At 38.9% G+C, this 23,107-nt stretch overlaps 1 protein-coding gene across 3 annotated transcripts in view; it reads right to left on the reverse strand.

The window, feature by feature from the left end:
- vps54 (VPS54 subunit of GARP complex) overlaps positions 1-23,107 on the reverse strand; it is a 90,995-nt gene that overhangs the window by 46,289 nt on the left and 21,599 nt on the right. For all 3 annotated transcript variants that reach the window (XM_072265411.1, XM_072265408.1, XM_072265409.1), the window contains 6 exons: positions 18,317-18,702; positions 11,990-12,113; positions 9,647-9,754; positions 6,801-6,856; positions 3,976-4,072; positions 2,820-3,160 (listed from right to left, as the gene is read on the reverse strand). In XM_072265411.1, the coding sequence (XP_072121512.1) occupies positions 2,820-3,160; positions 3,976-4,072; positions 6,801-6,856; positions 9,647-9,754; positions 11,990-12,113; positions 18,317-18,702 (1,112 nt within the window). The remainder of the gene's footprint in view (positions 1-2,819; positions 3,161-3,975; positions 4,073-6,800; positions 6,857-9,646; positions 9,755-11,989; positions 12,114-18,316; positions 18,703-23,107) is intronic.

Genomic DNA, 23,107 nt, shown 5'->3' on the forward strand with positions numbered 1-23,107 from the left:
CTTGGCTCTATCTCTCCCCCTCCTGTCTTCTCCTATCATTTTGGATCTCCCCCTCCTCCTCCAACTTTCAAATCCCTTACTCACTCTTCCTTCAGTTAGTCCTGACGAAGGGTCTCGGCCTGAAACGTCGACTGCACCTCTTCCTACAGATGCTGCCTGGCCTGCTGCGTTCGCCAGCAACTTTGATGTGGTGAAAAAAAGTTCACTTATGGGGCAAGTGAAGTTATCTGTTTTGGTTCAAGAGTAGTAACTGTTCCTGAACCTGGTGGTGAGTCCTGAAGCTCCTGTACCTTCTTCCTGATGGCAGCACTGAAAAGAGAACATGTCCTGGGTGGTGGGGGTCCTTGATGATGGATGACTCTTTCCTGCGTCAGTATTTCATGTACATGTGTTCAATGGTGGGAAGGGCTTTGATTGTGATGAGCTGGGCCATATCCACTACATTTTACAGAATTTTCCATTCAGCCAGTATACTCTCCACTACACATCTACAGAGGTTTCCAAATCTTCGCAAACTCCTAAGGAAATAGAGGCGCTGCAGTGCTTTCTTCATAATTGCACTTACGTGCAGGGCCCATTATTATCCGAAATAACAACACAGAGCAATTGAAAATTGCTGACTCTCTCCACCTCAGATCCTCCGATGAGGACTGGTTCATGAACCTTTGGTTTTCTCCTCCTGAAGTCAATAATCAGCTCTTTGGTCTTGCTGACATTCAGTAAGAGCTTGTTGCCGTGGCACCACTCAGCTAAATTGTCAATCTCCCTCCTATGTGCTGATTCATCACACCTTTGATTTGGTCAACAACAGCGGTGTTGTCAGCAAACTTGAATAAAGTATTGGAGCTGTGCTTAGCCACACAGTCATAAGCGTAAAGCGAGTAGAGCAGAAGGCTACGCACACAGGCTTGTGGTGCTGAAGGAGATTGTGGAGGAGATGTTGTTGCTTATCTGAACTGATTGGGGTCTGCAAGTAAGGAAATTGAGGACCCAATTTCACAAGAAAGTATGAGGACAAGTTCTAGGAGTTTATTGATCAGTTTTGATGGGATGATAGAATTGACTGCTATGCTGTAGTCCATAAAGAACATCCTGGTGTATGCACCTTTGCTGTCCAGATGTATCAGGATTGAGTGAAGAGCAAAATGAAACTGCATTTGCTGTTAACCTGTTGTGCCTGTAGGCAAATTGGAGCGGATCCAGTCACTTCTCAGCCATTAGCTGACATGTTTCGTCACCCACCTCTCAAAACACTTAATCACTATGGATGTACAAATGTTTGTAAGTGTTACTGGATGACAGTCATTGAGGCAGGTCACCACGTTCTTCTTGGGTACTGGTATAATTGAAGCCTGCAAAGCCAGTCTACTATCTACAAAGCTCAAGTCAACACTTTCTCGTGCCTGGATGAGTTCAACCTCAAGAATACTAGAAGAGTTCAACACTATAAAGATAGTGCTTGACAGGCACCCATCCCAACCATTCACTCACTACACCACCAGTACATTGTAGCAGCAAATTTTTACCTTCTATGGGATGCAATACAGTAACCCACCAAGATACCTAAACAATACCTTTCAAGTTCGACCAGTTAGATGGACCAGTTAGTTCACCATGGGAACACCACAACCAGGAAGTTTCCCTCCAAACCAAACATCATCTTGACTCTGAAATATTCTGTTATTCTTTCACCACCACCGGCTCAAAGTCCAGAACTGTCTCCCCAACAATTTTGCGAATGTACTTACACCATAAAGACTACAGCAGTTCAAGAAGGCAGTTCACCACCACCTTCTCAAGGGCATTTTGGAGAGGGAAATTAGCTGCTGGTTCAGCTAATGAATAGATAAATTTATATGAATATATAAAACAGAAACTCCTTTGGATGTACAATGGGAATTGAGACACAACCCAGAAATTATTTTTTGTTTGAAAGCCACAATTTTGGCTACAATGATTCAAAAACCCAATCTTATTTCAACCTTGTCATAACATTTATTCTGAATGGATGCACAATGCTCACAGAAATTCTAGCATGATCACTAACATGGACCAAAAGAAGTGGAAATCTAGAAGCAAGATAGTAGTGACTGTCCTCAATATTTGCATTTCAGTGTGGTACCAAAGAACACTCATAAAACCAAAATCACTGGGCACCAGTGAAAAGACGTCTGAGTTGCTGGAATCATACCTCATACACAGGAAGATGGTTGTGGCTGTTAATCACCCCAGCCCCAGGACACTTCAGCAGAGTTCCTTAGAGAAGATGGCCAAACCATCTTCAGCAATGAACTCTCCTTCCATCAGGAAGTTAGATGTAGGAGCATCTGCACAATATACATTTCTATTCACAGTTCCTCAGCAAATGAAACAGCTAATGCCTGTGTGCAACAAGACCTGAACAACAGTTAGGCAGCAGTCATGCCAGTACCAATGGAACATTTACAACTTGAAGGGAATACAAGTTAAAAGCTCAATGGAGCACTAACTTGAGAGCATTGAAACACAAACACTGAAGTAATCCTATTCTTTAACAAAAGTAAAATGACAAATGCATGAAATTAGGAAAGCAAAACAAAAACTGGATATAATCAGTGGTACAGTACACTGGCTCCCTTGTTGAGTTTAAATTTGCATGAATCAGTGAGCAGGACTAACTGAAGAGTCCTTCCCAAAAGTACAGGCATAATGAGCCAAATGACCACCTTGTGCTGGAAGATTTTATGTTGTCAAAGTGACTTAGATGTGCACAAAATAAGAGAGAGAAAAACAAAGTTAATTACTTCAGGCACACACAGTAAGATCAGGAAAATACTTACATGAGCTGTAATCCCCCTGGCGTTTCTGAAGATGTGTGTTCCTTACTGGATGATGAATCAGTGGTACATTCCACTTCAGAAGCTGAATCACTGCCATATGCATCATTGTTTTGAAAGGCTGTCCTCTGTGGTTCAGTTTCTACTTCTGATGAAGTTAGTTCTTTCTCATCATATGCATCACTAATAAACATGCCTTCATGAGTCAAATAAGCTACTTCTGTATCCAGACTATGACCCAAACCAGTAGTTTTCTTATAAGAAACAGCTTCCATTTCCCTGGTCTTTTCCTGATTTTTGTCCAATACCAGGAAAACAACTCGACGGATGGTAACCAGGGTTGCCTGCGAAGTCAAATATATAAGGTATACACCATTCAGTATTTATAGCCTAATCTGCCTAAAGTATAGTTACATCACCAGGACTGTCTGGATCACTGTTTCAGAAATACAAGCTCAAATCCTATTTTGACATCTGAAGAACTTAACTTTAACAAATTAAACAAATTTGGAATTTTAAAAAATGGACCCTGTTATAATAATAATCATAAAACCACTGGATTGTTTGACAATTTCACCTGGTTCATTGAGTTCCTTCAGGAAGAAAATCTGCCTTCCTTAATCTGCTTGGATAATATTCAACTAGTTCTACCAGCATGATTGACTTAACTGCCTCCACAATTTAGGACCATTAAGGATGGACAGCAAATGCTGGCATTGCCAGTTATGTCACATCCCATCAATGAATTAAAATTAATATTTTAAATGTAAACATTTGTTAATTTATTTGGAAGTGTATAGGAGTCATTCAACTGACAATACCTGAGAACAGTTCCAATTAACCATTATGTAATATAAATATAGGACTGAAAATTAAGCAAATAATCAATAAATCTTAAACAGTTTATTCAACTCTTCTACATATATTACAACAATATTTAAAAATAAAACATGACAAGAATAAGCAGTCTTTGTATTACCCAAGCCTAACCACCATCATGTCAAAAATAAACTGCAATTCTATTGCACTGTTCACAACTTTAAAATATAAAAGTCACAGTGGTGGCTGATGTCAATTACGTGGGCATTACTGACATTTCTTTGAGCAAAAATTGTTTAAAGATGGACTTAGAAACATCCTAAGTGTACCTAATGCTTACCTTAACTCGCTTCAGAAAATTAATAAAGCTTGAAAAGATATTTTTCAGAAGATCCAACCACTGAGGAAAATTCAGCATTCGCATCTGATCTGCGAGCCTTAAAAGGTAGATACTGATAGATTAGTGTTTCTTTTATTCATGTAAACTCATGGGAATACATTCTGAGAATATGAAAACCTTAGATTGAAAATGATTACTGATCACTGCTTGGTGTTGAGGAAAGATAATAAAATTAATAGTTAGCTTGTCCAGTTTTAATTGAAATTGAAATATCCTTATTGTCACTGCATAGTACAATTTGTCATGCAGCACCAATACACCGAAAATGAGTTTGCAACTCTCATACTCAATGCTATAAAACAACAAATAAAATAAATAAACAATAAATAACCAGCCAGTACAAGCAATGTCCAGCAGTATAAAAGTGCAACTCAGATGCATGACAGCCATAAAACCAGTATTAAAGTAGCAATATAACAAATTTATGGATGATGCCTACAGCAGCAGCAACCAAACTAACATTGCAGAGCAACACACACAAAATGCTGCAGGCCAGGCAACATCTACTGGAAGAGGTACAGTCTACGTTTCAGGCCGAGACCCTTCGTCAGCACTAGATGCTGCCTGGCCTGCTGCATTTGTGTGCATTCCACCAGCATTTTGTGTGTGTTGCTTGAATTTCCAGCATCTGCAGATTTCCTCGTGTTAACATTGCAGAACATTGTTGAGGGGCTGAATGATGCAGTTCTGCTCCTATACCTTATTATTGAAATTACATTCTTTAAGCAAACCATTACTGCGTTTGACTGAAGTATTCCAGAGTTAACGCATCGAAAGACTGGCTGATTCTTGTTTGTGGAATAACCAAGGGGAACAATGAGACATTTTCTTAAATATAATTATAAATCTATGTTTAATTAATTTCATGATGGAAGAGTTTTGATTTACCATTTACACATTTTTGGTTCATGACTGGCAGCTTCATAGAGATATGTACATACAGAATACTGTGGAAAAGCAAAGGCTAATCCAAGCTATTTTTTTTATTTTTTAAGGCACAACTGCAAGACAAGGAAACCAACAGTGAATATTACAATGGGGCCTTTTACCCCATTGTTTTCATGGATAACAATAGAACCATTTAAGATATTTCACTTTCCAACTTGCCATATAGGTTATGGTTTTTCAAACGATTATGCAGGAATCTTTTAAATGTGACGAGATTTGCTTTCATCATGTTTTCAAAACAATAATTTCCAGACACCATTGCTCTTTGGGGATTTTTAAAAATATTTCTCATCAGTTGCTTTTATACCAATAAAAACAAATGCGGCCCAGTCAGTTTCAGTAGGCTTGACCAACATCTTCAATAGTCTCTGTTATTGCTATCACATAATTCTTGTAATCTAATGACCAACACCCTAGCTGTGGCCTAAGTGCTTTTTTTTATATATTGTTTTGTCTTGACATTCCTGCTTTAACATTCTATGCCTCAGCCAAAAAGGCACATATCACATATTTCCCAACCACCTCATCTATTGGTCAAAGATGAACACTTCTTGGTATCCAACTATTTACTCTATATTTCTTCACCTTGTTTGCCTGCCCCAAATAAATTAACTCAAATTCTCCAACCTGAATTCTAATTGCCACCCTGTACCCATCTAGTTAGTCCATTGATAACTTTCTATACCTTGGAATGGCCATTTATACTATCACACTTCTGACATCAGCAGCCAACTTTTTACTCAGAGGCCTCAAACATAAGAAAGAAAGGGGGAGCGGAGCACCAGAGGAAGAAGGAGAACAAGCACGAGTTATTGTGAGAGAGAAAGAGAGAAGAGAAAAATAAATAAATAAAAATAAAGGATGGGGTACGAGGGGGAGGTGGGGCATTAACGGAAGTTGGAGAAATCAATGTTCATGCCATCAGGTTGGAGGCTACCCAGACGGAATATAAGGTGTTGTTCCTCCAACTTGAGTATGGCTTCATCTCGACAGTAGAGAAGGCCATAGATTGACATATCAGAATGGGAATGAGACATGGAATTAAAATGTATCGGAATTCTTTCTTCCAAGGCCATCCACCCTCTGATACTCCCCCTTCTCCAGCCTTGTATCCCTTTTGCCAATCAACTTCCCAGCTCTTAGCTTCATCCCTCCCCCTCCTGTCTGCTCCCATCATTTCAGGTCTCCCCCTCCCACTTTCAAATCTCTTACTATCTCTTTTTTCCATTAGTCCTGATGAAGGGTCACGACACGAAATGCCAACTGTACTTCTTCCTATAGACGCTGCCTGGCCTGCTGCGTTCACCAGCATTTTGTGTGTGTTACCATCACTGATAGCCCTCTTCAAAAAAAATTCAACCAAGACAGGTAAACATGACTTGCCCCATAACAAACCCATGTTAATAGTTCTTAAGTAACCTGCCTTTCGCCAGATAATTCATTTCATTTCACTGTTTCTTCCCCCCATTAACACCATGAAGTTAATTGACCAGTAGCTTTTTGGTCTAACCCTTTATCCTTTTACTAACAATATCATTGACCCTTTCCAGTCCGATAGCAACATGTCTGTTGCAAGAGAGAGGAAAATTATTGTCAGAGTCTTTGCTTGTCCTAAAATCCCGGGACATACTTAATCAGAGCATTGCAATTTATCCAGATTTAAAGATTCTTAATTAGTACTATGTTAAGTTATCATCAGTAAAAGTGACTTTAAAATAACTTTTAACCAGCAGGGAAATTGCTTAAGCACTAACTGAAGCAACTGACGATGCCAAGCTCATCAGAATGACTTACTGTATTTTGATTAAATTACTTACTTCAAAACAACTTCAGTGTCTATTTCATCCATTTGTGCAATAGTTTCAATCACAATCTGCAAGATATACACACAGGGAGTCACAACCAGGGAGCCCGAGATTAGCCTGTGTATAAAACTATAGCTTTGGTACATGTTTAATATTTCAAAAGTAACTTCCAAACAACAATCGGACTACCAAGCATAATTTAACAGTTTCAATGACAAGGATAGCAAATTAAAACTTAAATAGAAGTGAGCTGTACAGTCCCTCAATCCAATTCCACCATTCAATAAGATTGTGACCTACTTTGTATTGCAATTCATTGTCTTTTCTAATCTTCAGTTCTCGAATTGTTCAAAAACCTTGAACTTATTTTACAAATAAGTATCCACACACTCCTCTAGATGTAGAAAATTGCTTATATTAACAATTCAAGTTCAAGAATAGAAATTGCACGATATTATGTAGTTGTAAACTGTTTAGTAAGACTGGCCCCAGTGCCTTCCCAAATATGAAAATAAAATGCTCTGTTTAACTCTTTGCCATATATCTCCATGAAATACTCAGCTGTAAATTGCATCTGTGGCAGTAAAGATAAAACATTTCAGGTTGCTGATCTTTCAAAAAAAAACACAAAACAGCTTGAAAGTGAAAAGAGGCAGGGAAAATCCACACAACAAAAGGGAAATCTAAAATAAAAATAGAAAATGTTGGATATATACAACAGGTCTGGCTGCATCTGTGTGTGAAGAAACAGAGTTAACATTTCAGGTTGAAGGCAGAGGGACTGATGGAAATCCCAATTGTAAAGTAGAACTTCCTCAGATTGAGCAGGTTGAAAAAGTAGTAATGAATTCAACAAGTGAATATCCACCCCCCCAAAAAAAAACTGCAGATCCTGAAAACCTAACATAAAACAGAGAACGCAAACACGAGGAAATCCACAGATGCTGGAAATTCAAGCAACACACATAAAAAATGCCAGTGAATGCATCAGGCCAGGCAGCATCTATAGGAAGAGGTACAGTTGACGTTTCGGGCCGAGACCCTTCGTCAGGGCTAATTGAAAGAAGAGATAGTAAGAGATTTGAAAGTGGGAGGGGGAGGGGGAGATCCAAAATGATAGGAGAAGACAGGAGGGGGTAGGATGGAGCTAAGAGCCGGAAAGTTGATTGGCTGGAAATATTCAGCAGGTCAAGATGAATCTATTGGGAAAGCAACAGAGTTACTGTTTCAAGTTGAAAAATAAAAAAACGGGAAGTTCTAGGATTGGGAAAAGAGCAGAAATTTAGTTTGGAGAAGCGACTAACTAAATCACATTTTTTTTGTAAGAAAATGACCCAGGCAGAGATTTAGTTGAGATGTACAAAATTATGAATATCCAGAGAAGGTAAAGAGGAAGGAAATGTTTCGCTGGTGAAAGAGTCACAGGGCTGGAGAAGGGGGAATCTGGTAGGAGAGGACAGAAGGCCATGGAAGAAAGAAAAGGATGATGCGCACCAAAGGGAGGTGATGGGCATGTGAAAGAGGGAAATGGGAATGGGGAATGTTGGGGGGGGGGGGGGGGGCGCATTGGCGCATTATCGGAAGTTTAAGAAATCAATGTTCATGCTGCTAGCTTGGAGGCTACCCAGACAGAATACAAGGTGTTGCTCCTCCAACCTGATTGCGGCCTCATTGCAACAGTAGAGGAAGCCATGGGGATGGAAAGTGGAATTAAGATGGGGGCCACTGGGAGATCCTGCTTGTTTTGGCAGACGTAGTGTAGACGCTCAGCAAAGCGGTCTCCCAATCTACTTTGGGTCTCACTAATATACAGGGGACCACACCGGGAGCAACAGATACAGTAGACAACCCCAACAAACTCATAGGTGAAGTGTCGCTTCACTTGGAAGGACTGTTTAGGCTCTGAATGGTAGAGAGGGAGGTGGCATAGGGACAAAAATAGAAGAGAAGCGGTTGAAGGCAGCATTGATGGTGGAAAAAGGGAAGCTCCTTTCTCTGAAGAAGGAGGACATCTCCTTCATTCTGGAATGAAAAGTATCATTCAGAGAGCAAATGCGGTGGAGATGGAGGAATTAAGAGAAGGGGATGGCATTTTTACAAGCAACAGGATGGGAAGAGGTATCGTCTAAATCTGACTCCATATCCTTTTTTCTCCAGTCCTGATGAAGGATCTCGGCCTGACTGTACTCTTTTCCATAGATGCTGCCAGGCCTGCTGAGTGTCTCCAGCATTTTGTGTGTGTTACTGTACATCTAATTTATTTTTTTCTAAACTCATATGATGTTTGAGTTCCTGCTGATGGATTCCCTAAGTTAATTGACAAGTGATCTTTCATTAACTGGTCTTCAGTTCCCTGTTACCCCTTCCCCTCTCTCATAAAAGTTTATTCACAATACAAACTGCCTGTGTAATTTTCTATAAAACTGCAATTTTATGTTGCTCTAAATAAATTAATTTAAAGATTGAGTCAAATCACCTGAGACGCAGGTGTTAATATTATTTGCCTGTTAGCCAGTTTTAATAAATACTGTATCTTCTTATGACTTGACAGCATTAACAGAAAGCTGGCAGTCAGTAACACATTGAACTCAATTTAATGGCAGCTTCAGTGTTCCCAATACAGTCACCAAGAAACCAAAGTACTGGGGCAGTCTACATTTTATTTCTTAAATTAAAGTGCACTGAAAATTCAGTATTTATTTTTATTCAATTTATTGTCAAAAGAGCTGGGATCTTTATACTTTTATTGCATAAAACATAACCTGATATATCAGTTACACCTTAAGCTCAAAGCCAGATTTTTATATAGCAGTACTAAAACAATACCAGAGAAACTAATTACAGAAGTCAAAATGTACCTGTTTAATGATGTTTCTTGCAGCAATGAGCATCTTGTCATGATAAATATCCAAAAAATCTAGTTTTCTTTGTCTTAGCAGCCCAAAAACCAAAGATATTAAGCGCTCCTTTAAAAAAAAATACTGAATAAAGTTATCAAGGTGTGTAATTTTACTCTGGTCTCCTCTAGACTTTTTCAAAAACATATCTTTCTATATATTAATTAAAAACAAAAATGGCTACCAAAACTAAATGATTGGGTTTGCAAATAAAAAACCAAAATGTAGTATTTGGAACTTTATGTATAAAATTTGAACATATTTATACTACGGTGAAACAGAAAAAGACATAGCTATTTGCATTGATTGCTTTCTGACTATTGATCCCATGTTCACGTAAAACATGTCCTTGAATGAACTACACTGGTCTGAAAAGCTATGAATCTGAATGTTTCTCTTGCTGAAGAAGATGGGCTAGTTATGAACTGACTAAATGGGAGGTTTACCAGCTTGTACTAGCTAAACTCAAATTCAGCACCAAAACACACAAAGTTCTGAAGCTCTTCCTCTCAGGTCAATTCCTCTCCCAGCCCCGCACCATCCCCCCCCCCCCCCCCCACCACCCCAATCTCCATTATTCCGGTTAAGTGCAAGGAGATTTAATCATTATGTTTGAGGCCAGGGATCATCATCGTTTTGAAATAAACACTCCGCTTTGTTCATGCCAGCTTCAAGCAATGTAAGGTCAGGTATATTGGTTTACACACTAAATAATGCATCTCAAAGGTAACCACTGGGGAAAAATTCTAGAGTAGTAAATAATTTTGTTATAGGGTATACCAAATGCAAGTTCAATTTTTCTTAGTTTAATTCTGGAACCTGTGCATATTCATTTCTCAGAGTTGTACAATGCATCCCATGATGGCATTGGTTACAGTGTCTTGAATGAAAATACGCCCTTCTGCACTTCAGCATTTTCAACAAAATTACATCCTTGCTCTTACATCTATATCTTGAAGACAAAAGTTACAACAAAGTACAGCAATAATTTGACCACTTCAAACATTCTTTATAAACCCTGCTTCAATGTCACAGATCTGACTTACTGAAGCAGTGGAGTAACTTTGGAAAGAAATTCATACGGTTAATTTTAGGATCAACGTCTGAATTCTACGAAAGACTAGAAAATCTTAAGTTTCTTTTTCAGCCAAATCGTCATATGGCAAATATTCTGACTGGGGAAAGAGGTAGCTCAGAATTATAAATCAGCAAATGGTCATTTTAGTATACCTGTCCTGATTAAGAATGATTCATCAATAAATATCACACAAAAGGGATAATTTGTTGGTGGTGAGCTTGCTGTGTGATAAAGTGGCTTTCACCATTCCTCACAATATTGGAGGCTACTATTCAAAATTATTTCATCAATTATATCAACGATCTGGATGATAATGTGGTTAACTGGATCAGCAAATTTGTAGATGACACCAAGATTTGGGGTGTATTGGACAGTGAGGAAGGCTATTATGGCTTGCAGCAGGATCTGGACCAGCTGGAAAAATGGGCTGAAAAAAAGGCAGAAGGAATTTAATGCAGACAAGTACGAGGTGTTACACTTTGGTAGGACCAACCAAGGTAGGTCTTACACAGAAAATGGTAGGGCCCTGAGGAGTGCAGTAGAGCAAATGGATCTGGGATACAGGTCCATAATTCATTGAAGGTGGCAGAATAGGTAGATAGGGTCGTAAAGAAAGCTTTACATTAGTCTTCATAAATCAATGTATTGAGTACAGGAGATGGGATGATACGTTGAAGATTTATAGACAGCAGTGAGGTCTAATTTGGAGTTTTGGTCAGCTACCTGCAGGTAAGATGCAAATAAGATAAAAGAGTACAAAGAAAATTTACAAGGATGTTGCCAGGTCTGGAGGGCCTGAGTTATAAGGAAAGATTGAATAGATTAGGACTTTATTCCCTGGAACGTAGAAGATTGAGAGGAGATTTGATAGAGGTGGGACTACAACAAGAGTTCATGGGTTAAGGATGAAAGGTGAAAAGTTTAAGGGGAATGTGAGGGGAATCTTCTTCACTCAGAGAGCGTTGAGAGTATAGAAAGAACCGCCAGCACAAGTGGTGCATGTAAACTGGATTTCAACATTTAAGAGAAGTTTGCATAGGTACACGGATGGTAGGGTATGGGAAGGCTATGGTCCCGGTGCAGGTTGATGGAGTAAGCAGTTTTAAATGGTTCAATCTGTTCATGTGCTGTACTCTTCCAAGGCTCTATGACTGTGAAGGTCAAAAGAGACTGAAAAATATAGAATTCAAAGATTCCACTGATTTAAAGTAAATATTTTTACATACCTCTTCTAACATCTGATCATCTTCCAATGGTCTATTTAAATCACTATGAGCATATGTAGAAAAATCTGCTACCATCATTTTATCTATAAGTCTTTCCAGTTCACACAGCTGAGAACCAAGGTGTCTGGAAAAGACAAAATACATTAATAAATTAGTATTTTTAATTCATCATACTTCAAGCACTAAGAGACAAAGGATTAAACTTTTTAAAAAACTATTCTACGAAGTACAGCTCATTACAATTCCACAATAATGCCATAACATATCATAGCACAATTTTGATATTAATTCTGAGAAATATACTTCAGCAAGAGTATCTTCATTTAACCAAATCCATTTCAATAAAATGATTAGATGTCCCAATAATGATTTCTTCTAGAAGTCAATTAAATGAGTTACTAATACCCAAGATACCTTTTATTATGATCAATACGAGGTTCATTGTCTGAATTCATGAAAATTACATAGCCAACAATAACTGAAGTCTCACTCTACCAATGATACAAGAGACATCATAAAATTGAGACACATTTGAAGGAAAATATCTGGAGAAAGGAGAAAAGACAGTAGAAAAATTATAGTGAATAAAAGCTTTAAAAAAATCTAATTTTCTAAAAGCATTAAGTCATGGACTGTACCCAGACTGATAGCTCATTCACACATTAGCATAACAAAACACCCAACCTTCTTCTGTAAGACCTACACAAATAATACTGAAATGTTTTGAGCATTACTGCTTCTAAACAACTTACACAGCCCAAGGATAGTGATAGAGAGGGTCCTCCATGATGAATGCCATTTTTCTGAGGCACCATCTGTTGAAGAGGGCTGTGCCAATGACGGAGCTGGCTGATTCTACAAACCACTGCGGCCTCTTCTGTTCCTCTGCATTGGAGGCTCCAAACCAGGCTGTGACTCAACTAATCAGAATGCTCTCCACCATACATTGATAGAAATTTGCATGGTGACATACCAAATCCCTCAAAATGCTAACAAAGTAGAACCCCTGACATGCCTTCTTTGTGACCTCATCAATGTGATGGGCACAGGATAGATCCCCGGTCTTGCAGATACTGTTGGCTGTTGTTGCAAAAGCACTCAGCTAGTTGATTTAGCTCACTCCTGCAAGCCTCCTGATTGCCATCTGAGATTCTACCAACAACAATGATATCATTGACAAATTTACGGATGGTGTTGGAGTTGTGCATGGCTAGTCAGGAGTGTAGAAAGAGAAATAAATGTAAAGGAAGTAAACAAAAGAGGAAAGTGTTCATATTCTACAGTATCCAAGATAGATGAAAACTTCAATTTACATAATATTTTATAAATGATATTTCATCCTTACACATTTAATTTAAAGCAATAAATGCATGAAACCCAGTAGTAGAGGAAACTGACATAGCCAAAAAGGAAAAGATTAGGCATAACCTAGTGCATGGACATCTCACAGAGACGGAAAAAGGACAGAAAGATCCAAGGACATGAAGAGAATTTAAAACCTGTGAGAAACGATTCTGTCCATTCAGAAGTTTTACTCTATTTATCATATATTTTTCCAAATGCGCAAAATAATACAATTACCTACCATTCACATTATCTTTTAGGTAAAGAACATGTGTAAAAGTTATTTGTTCATAACTTTTGTTTAGTAATAAATTCCTACAAAAATATTTGCACTCTCGGTACATTATTTCAACTGTACAAGAAATGCACAATTACAAGTCAGTTTGCTCAGAGCAAATAATGGAATAAAATGGCATGGCATCATGTCAGATTTAAATCATTAGATCATGGGCTGGACCTTAACATTTCAGCACGTCTACCAACCGACCATAACAAAATGGGGGGGGGGGGTAATATTTAATTTGGTATAAAGAAGAAATATATTATAGCAAAGCAAAAGTACACTGATAAAAAGGAAAAAGATATGCAATATTTATCAGCAAAATAAAACATTCGAAGTTAGTATAGGATAAGGGGAACAGGGATTTGGTCCACCAGTCCTAGGGGTCCAGTATTCATCCACCCAGGCTTTAAATAAAATTCTTTTGGGACTCCTGTAGTTTCACAACATGAAGCAAAAAAGAGAACGTTTAGTCTGGCACTACTTGGCATGGTAATCTGGAGTCTGTGAGGAATTAGAGTGAAGAGCGTGGTGTAATTATGACTTCTAAGTGCCAGCCAGTCAGATGAGGGTACTTTATAAGACATCACTGCAAACATTCAATTTGGCATTTTGTGATCTGTTCCTGCAGGTACTGCATGTGTTGTTTAGCAATTATTCCTCATCAGATTTGCCTCACACATAACAAACCAGAAAAGTTAAAATCTTGTATTCTGTAGAAATTCCAGTTACTAGGAAAATAATTACAAAAAATCTTTTCAGTAACTCAACAGCAGCTCTTGATGATGAAAGGCAACGTAGATTTTCCAGTTAGAGTTAACTCATATCAATTTTTTCACAATTATATTGTGGCAAAGGTTTTCCATTCATAGAAGCTAGAAAAAAGTAAAGATAATGTTGCATAAAATGCATGCCATAAAGGTAACTAAGCAGCCCCAAAACCCGATGAGGTGCCTGTCATCACTGAGCTGCAAATGGCCAAAAACAATTGTAATTTGTGTGCAATCTTCCTAAAGCAAGAACTGATTCATCTTCAGATTCTTTACATGGAGATATCAGGAATCTGTACAATAATTAAATAAACATAAAATATTTTAACAATGAACTTTGAATAATGCATTAAGCGGATGATATTTCTATCCTAAAATTTACTAATTTCATTAACTTTAATCCCTGTTTATACATTATCATTAACAATAAATCATTCCAATTTAACTATCTAAAAAGGTGAAAAAAACAATCCGTGTACAAGATTATACTTGAATGATAAAACCAATTTAATCACTCTACAATTAACCATGGAATTAGTAACAATGCACAAGTTTGGTTGAAGAGTTTTGTTTTTTGAGTAATTGAAAAATGCTCATTTCGAACTTTATTCGCACAAGCTTCCCTGTATTTGCGTAAGTATAACAAAGTTCTTCCCAGATTTACTAAATACATAGTTTAATTGCCTTTTCTGAATTAGGTCATAAAGGGATAACTACTCCCCTCTAGACTCACTGAATTTTAATCACAAGAAGCATGCAGCTGTCTTGTTTCATTCAAATAACGCTGATAGATATTATCTGGGCAGTTTTGCTCCTGTAATTTAAAATCCATTTATTATTGCAATAATTCTCAAAATATTTATGAATATTCACTTCTAAATTCTGGACCACTATTTTAATCTACCATTTCCCTCATTCTCTGCACTCTAGGTTTTAAACCAAGTGGAGACAACTCCAGCATGACAATTCAGATTCAGATTCCTTTATCACTTGAACATCGAAACACACAGTGAAATGTGTCACTTGTTTTAACCGCCAACTTGAAGTACTGAGTGCCTCCATCAGCAAACAAGAAACTACCGACTCCGACGCCTTTCAAATCATTGTCGGGGATTTCAATCAGACTTGCTTGAAGAAATCTCTGCCCAATTATGAGGCCAATTATGATCATTAGATCACCTGCAGCACCATGGGTCCCAACACACTTGATCATTGCTATGCTACGATTAAGAATGTCTACTACTCCATGCTTGGACCGTACTTCGGGAAATCTGATCACTTGGTTTACCCAGCGATAAGGACAACAAAGTGGTGGTCACAGGAGGCAGAGGATTGGCTATGGGATTGCTTCGAATAGGTGGACTGAACCATGTTCAAGACTCCTCAAAGGATCTGAGCCCAATATACCATGATTGTCACAGACTTTGTATAAACAGTCGTAGGTATGTGTGTCCTTACATTATTGTTTAGTCTTCCTAATCAGATGCCCTGGGTGTACCATGAAGTCTGCAATCTACTGAGGGGCAGATCAGTGGCATTCAGATCTAGTGACCCAATAAAATACAAGGGGGTCAGATACAATCTCTGGAAAGCCATCTTACATGCGAAGAGATCAAACTTCAATCACTGAAGGATGTTCAACAGCTGCGGCAGGGCTTGAATGCCACCACTTCCTACAACATGAAATGAAGAGACATAGATGACAACAAGGCTCTCTCCCAGATGAGCTCAATGCTTTTCGTGCTTGCTTTGATAGCGACACCTTCCTGACCTCCCACAGCACCCAATGGCCCTGTGATTTCCAGTCTCTGAGGCCGATGTGAGAGCATCCTTCGTGAGGATGAACCCATGGAAAGCATCTGGCTCAGATGGGTCACCTGACTGAGTATTAAAGACCTGTGCTGATTGATGGCTGGAATATTCATTGATATCTTTAACCTCTCGCTTTGGCAGTCTGAGGTTCCCACCTGCTTCAAGTAAGCTTCAATTATAACAGTGCCTATGAAGAATGTGGTAAACTGCCTCAATGACTATTGCCCAGTAACACGTCCACTGTGATGAAGTGCTTTGTGGGACTGGTGATGAACCTGCCTGAGAAGCAACTTGGATCTGCTCCAATTTGCCTACTGGAGCAACAGCTCCACAACAGATGCTATTTCATTGGCTCTTCACTCAACCCTGGAACATCTGGACAGTGAAGATGCATATATCAGGATGCTCTTCATTGACCATAGCTCAGCATTCAACATTAACATCCCCTCAAAACTAATCAATAGGTCTCAATACCTCCTTGTGCAATTGGATCATCAATTTCCTCACTTACAGACCCCACTAAGTGTGGATTGGCAACATCTCCACAATCTCCATCCACATAGGAGCACCACAAGCTGTACGCTTAGCCACCTGCTCTGCTCGCTTTACGCTTATGACTGTGAGACACACCGTTGTTGGCTGAATCGAAGGTGGTGACGAATCAGCATAGAGGAGGGAGACTGATAATCTGGCTAAATGGTGCCCCTACAACCAACTCTCACTCAATGTCAGAAAGACCAAAGAGCTGATTATTGACTTCAGGAGGAGGAAACCAGAGGTCCATGAGCCTCTTCTCATTGGAGGATCAAAGGTGGAGAGGGTCAGCAACTTTAAATTCATTGTGGTTACCATTTCATTACAAAGAAAGCACAATCACCTCTACTTCCTTCAAAGTTCGTGAATATTATGCATGTCATCTAAAACTATAGATGTGTGATGGAGAGTATATTAACAGGTTGCATCACGTCCTGGGTATGAAAACCCCAATGCACTTGAACAGAAAAGCCAAAAATATTCGATACAGCCCGGTCATAGGTAAAGCTCTCCCTACCACTGAGCACATCTACACAGAGTACTATTGCAGGAAAGCACCATCCAGCATCAAGGTCCCCCACCACCCAGGCCATGCTCTCTTCTCACTGCTGCCAATAGAAAAAAGGTGCAAGAGCTTCAGGACTCATACCACCAGGCTCAGGAACAGTTATTACCCCCCAACCATCAGGCTCTTGAACCAGAGCGGATAACTTCACTCATCCCATCAGTGAACTGTTACCACAGCCCATGGACACCCTTTCAAGGGCTCTTCATCTCATATTCTCGAAATTTGTTGCTTATTTATTTATTATCAGTTTTTTTTCCCTTTCTGTATCGGCACAGCTTGTTATCTTTTGCACACTGATTGTCCCTCCTGTTGGGCATGGTCTTTCACTGATCCTATAGTGTTTCTTGTATTTATTGTGAATACCAGCAAGAAAACTAATCTCAGGGTTATATATGGTGGCGCGTAGGTACTTTGATAATAAAATTAATTTCAATACAACCTAAGAATGTGCTGAGGGCAGCTCACAAGTGTCACCATACATTCTGTATCAACATAGCATGATCACAATGTTCAGCAGAATAATACAAGCAAAAGCGATAACATCACAGCAGCAAAACAAGCCCCCTTCCTCCCTCCACACACCCACTCACACACAGACAGGCCTCCAACTCCAGGACAATCTGCATCTGAGCCTCCAACCTCCGGACAAACTAAACCACTGGCTTGGACCACTGGGCTTTTTTAACATTTAACATTTTTACTGCTTAGTTTCCAAAACTTATTTTCTTACTGTCTAAGCACTAAATTATCACTGCAGTACAGAAACCCATTATCAAAAAAAAAGTGATTTTAGCAAACTTCAACCTGGAGCCGCTTCTTCCCTTTACTTAGCAGCAAATTGTCCAGCTACATCTTGTTAATAATTATTTTTAGTGGCTTTAAGTTAAAAATTCAGTTGACGGTAAAAACAAAGTGCTTTAAAGGAGTAGCATGAGGCTTTATTATATGCTCTAAAGTTAAGTATGCAGAAAATAAAGACAATACAGTTGATAAAAAGTGATTTTTCCAGTATTCTATACCTGAAACTATGAATTCCTTGAAGCTCCTGTTGCAGCACCTCCTGCGTTGTTGCAATTAGATCCAGTGCCCCAACAAATTCAGAAGTGGACAGTAACAACTGTACTGTAGGCTGTGTTTGATGCACTGTAGCCATTAATTTTAGTTTATTATATAATTTTACACAGTTATTTCTAGTCACAGCAAGTCTCAATATTTGCAACGATCCTTCACATGTCACTTTGTCAATCTGGGCAATTTTGTCACGAAGCATTTTTACAGCTTGAGAGGTTTTGGTGAGGTAGTCCTGCAATTCATGTTGAGAGGTCATAGCATGGAAAAAGGCATCAGAACGGAGAGAAATCTGATGAGCTATGTTCACTTCCACAACATCCAAATAATGGCTTAACTGCGAAACAAAAATGCATCAAAATCTTAAAAGTACGGCCATTCAAAACTTCACAGATTAATAAAAAGAGCTTGGAAGCATGTTTTATTTATTGCCACCTTCAAGAATTTTTCACTCAACTTCAGTCGCCCTGTCACTGAACTGATCCCACAACCTATGGACTCACTTCCAAGGACTCACCTCATGTTCTTGATTTTTATTGCTTATTTTATTGATTTATTTTTCTTCGGTATTTGCACAATCTGTTGTCTTTCGCACATTGGTTGTTTGTCTGTCCTGTTAGGTGCTGAATGTTACTGATTCAATCCTTGAATTTTACTGAATATGCCGCAAGAAAATTAATCTCAGGGTTGTTTAGAGTGACATTAATGTACTTTAATAATGAATTAACTTTGAACAATGGCCTAACCATCACTTCTATTGCTCTACTCATATTAAGCTCTACTCTGCTTCAATCACTTATTATAAAGATAACCTCTTCTATCCCCTAGTCCTTCCCACCCTTAAATACCTCAGTAGAATCACTTTATAAGGAAATAGATCTCAAAAATGTATCTTCCATCAAGATAGGCATCATCTACTTAGCTTCCATCAATTCTTCTCCCAACCCCAAGACAAATCTTCCACGTCAAGAATATTCCCTTGTCATTTGCAAGCTCACTTCTAGCTGCAAACTGCAGATCTCACTGTTTCAATGCCAATAAGCTAATTGCCAGCTGTATTCAATTTGTTATTTCCCATCTTGTTTAAACTTCAAATGGTTGCTTTTCCTCTGCAGTGCTACTCACTAATGAAAAAAAAAGACGACTAATTTTGTAACGGCCGCTACTGAAAACCTTGGCAAGGGCAGCAATTTCATCCATTGACATCACTAGTCAGTCTGCATCTTACTTTTCTGGAAATATCCTGAAAATAATTGAAAGGACCCTTTGAAATGGCCAGTAAAAGTTCAAATATTTACATATCCAAACCTTAACTGTTTAAGTACTAGGCAATGACATCTCCACATACCCTTGATATTCAATATTATTACCATTGCTGAGTCCTCTACAAATGGTTCCTGCATATCTTGATAACAAGAAACTCAACTCGATCAATCATAAATACCATGGCGATCAGAGGAGGTTAGAAGCTACCAGTATATATCTTGCAGCAAGTGACTAACCTCCCAATTTTCCAGGGCCTTTTTTTTTTACTATCCATAAGACAGAAATCAAATGGACTATATGCGAGAAAGGGAGGACTCTGTGGAGGGATCATCTGATGAGTCAGAGAGGGTGGAAGGCAGAAACAGGAAGGAAGCAATCGGTCTATTAGGAGTATTCCACAGACCCCATCAACAGCAAAAGAGGCAGTGAGGTGCAGATCAAGAGGTAGATTTTGGAAATATGACAGAAATAACAGAATTGTTGTCATGGGTGCCATTAACTTCTATAATATTGATTGGCACCTCCTAAGTGCAAAAGTTTTAGATGGGGCAGAATTTGTTTAGCAAGTCAAAGTAGGATTCTTGATGCAATATGTGGACAGGCCGACTAGAAGAGTAGCCACACTGTATCTAGCACTAAGCAATGAGCCTGGTCAGACAAACCTCTTGATGGGTAAGCATTCTGGGGATAGTGACCACAACTTCCTGACCTTTAACATAGCATGGACAAGGATAAGAGCAGATGGCATGGGAAAGTACTTAACTGGGGGAGGGCTAATTATGATAGTATTAGGAAAGAATTTGAGAGTGTAAATTGGGAACAAATGTTTTCATAGCATGTTGGAAGGACAAACCAAGGTAGAACATACAGGGTTAATGGTAAGGCACTGAGGAGTGCAGTGGAACAGAGGGATCTGGGAATACAGATACAAAATTCCCTAAAAGTGGCGTCACAGGTAGATAGGGTCGTAAAGAGAGCTTTTGGTACATTGGCCTTTATTAATCGGAGTATTGAATATAAGAGCTGGAACGTTATGATGAGGTTGTATAAGGCAATGGTGAGGCCGAATCTGGAGTATTGTGTTCAGTTTTGGTCACCAAATTACAGGAAGGATATAAATAAGGTTGAAAGAGTGCAGAGAAGGTTTACAAGGATGTTGCCGGGACTTGAGAAACTCAGTTACACAGAAAGGTTGAATAGGTTAGGACTTTATTCCCTGGAGCGTAGAAGAATGAGGGGAGATTTGATAGAGGTATATAAAATTATGATGGGTATAGATAGAGTGAATGCAAGCAGGCTTTTTCCACTGAGGCAAGGGGAGAAAAAAACCAGAGGACATGGGTTAAGGGTGAGGGGGGAAAAGTTTAAAGGGAACATTAGGGGGGGCTTCTTCACACAGAGAGTGGTGGGAGTATGGAATGAGCTGCCAGACGAGGTGGTAAATGCGGGTTCTTTTTTAACATTTAAGAATAAGTTGGCCAGATACATGGATGGGAGGTGTATGGAGGGATATGGTCCGTGTGCAGGTCAGTGGGACTAGGTAGAAAATGGTTCGGCACAGCCAAGAAGGGCCAAAAGACCTGTTTCTGTGCTGTAGTTTGGTTTCTATGGTTTCTAAAGGCACAGAAGAAATGCTGAGGTTGTTTAGGGAATACTTGCATGGAGTTCTAGGTAGGTTTCTTCTATTGAGCCAGTGGAAGCAAGGTAGGGAGAAGGAACCATGGTTGACAAGAGAGATGAAACATTTAGTCAAGAGGGAGAAGGAAGCATACTCAAGCTTTAGGAAGCAAATTACAGGCAGGACTCTTGAGAATTATTAGGTAGCCAGGAAGGCTCTTAAGAAAAGACTTAGGAGCTACAAGAAGATATGAGAGGATCCTGGCAAGTAGGATAATGGAAAATCCCAAGATGTTATGCACATAGTGAAGAACAGTAGGGTGATTAGTCTGAGGATAGGGCCATTCAAGGATAAAGGATGAAATGTGTGCCTGGAAGCACAGGAAGTGAGTGAGGTTCAAATGAACATTTTGCTTTAGTGTTTACTAGAAAGAGGAACTAACAAATGTGAGGTCGATGTACAATAGGTGATGTGCTAAAGCACATTGAGGTTAAGGAACAGATAATGTTGGAGCTTCTAAAAAACATTAGGATAGACAAGTCCTTGAGGCTGTATGGGATATATTCCAGGTCACTATAGGAAGCTAGGGAAGAGACTGTGATCTATACATCCTCCCTGGCTACAGGAGCGGTAACAGAGGATTGGAGGATGGCAAATTTTGTTCTGTTGTTCAAGAAATGTAATGGGAATAATCCTTGGAAGTACTGATAAATGAGTCTTATGTCAGTGGTGGGCAAACTATTAGAGAGGATTCTTAGAGAAAGGATATATGAGAAGCATGGTCTTATCAGAGATAGTTAGCATGGCTTTGTGAGAGGTAGGTCATGCCGCTTAAGTCTGACTGACTTTTTCAAAGCAGCGATGAAAAAAATTGACAAAGGTAGAGTGATGGATGTAGTTTCTACAGATTTTAGCACAGCATTTGTTGAGATTCCCCATGGAAGGCTCATCCAGAAAGCCATGAGGCATGGGATCCAAGGAAACTTGGCTGAGTAGATTCATCAAAGACCAGTTCTCAAAAAATAAATTTAAAGAAAAAAAAAACAAATGAAGCTACTCATGTCTATTGTTCTTTAGTAGAATTGGGTTTTCTCTAGCTTTTAGCCATAGACCTGACCTAGATGAATATGTAGATTCTAATGAAACCAAATACCACATAAAACAAGTCAAAGAGAGCCATAGAGATGCCTGGATTTTAAATTTAAGCAGTCATTTCATTCAGAAAAGACCATATTGATAGACGATCCAAAAATAGGTCTTACATCTAGATTTATAGATGATAACATATCACACAACAAAGATAAAGGTAATTCAATTAATCTGATCCTTAAACCTTTACTTCCAGGTGGCATTTTGAATCAATTTGCTGGGCCATGTTGTACCATGGCTCATTATGATTAAGTTATTCCCTGGACACTGTAAAATTTACATTCATGGAAGGGTTTTCCTATGTTCACCAATTTAACCTCTTATCATGGAAGATGGAAAAACAGTACAGCTGTACTTGATATCATCATTCTAACATGGACATTTTAATATAACTAAAACAAGATGCTGATACTTCAGCAGGTCAGACAGCATTTGAATTGAGAGAAACAAAGTAGAAGTTTCATGACAACACACATAAAATGCTAGAGCAACTTAAAAGTTTCATGATTGTTGCAAAGTCCGTCTGGGTCACTGATGTCCTTCAGGAAAGGAATCTAGCATCCTTATTTGGTCTGATCTGGCCTACATATGTTATTCGACCCAGGAATGTGATTGCTTTCACAGGCACTTAGGGATGGGCAACAAATGCTGACCTCTACAGTGATGTCCACATTTCAAAAATGAATAATGATAAGTTATCTACTTTTCA

This window comes from Mobula birostris, chromosome 8 (assembly GCF_030028105.1).
Source record: "Mobula birostris isolate sMobBir1 chromosome 8, sMobBir1.hap1, whole genome shotgun sequence".
In the NCBI taxonomy this organism is placed as follows: Eukaryota; Metazoa; Chordata; class Chondrichthyes; order Myliobatiformes; family Myliobatidae; genus Mobula; species Mobula birostris.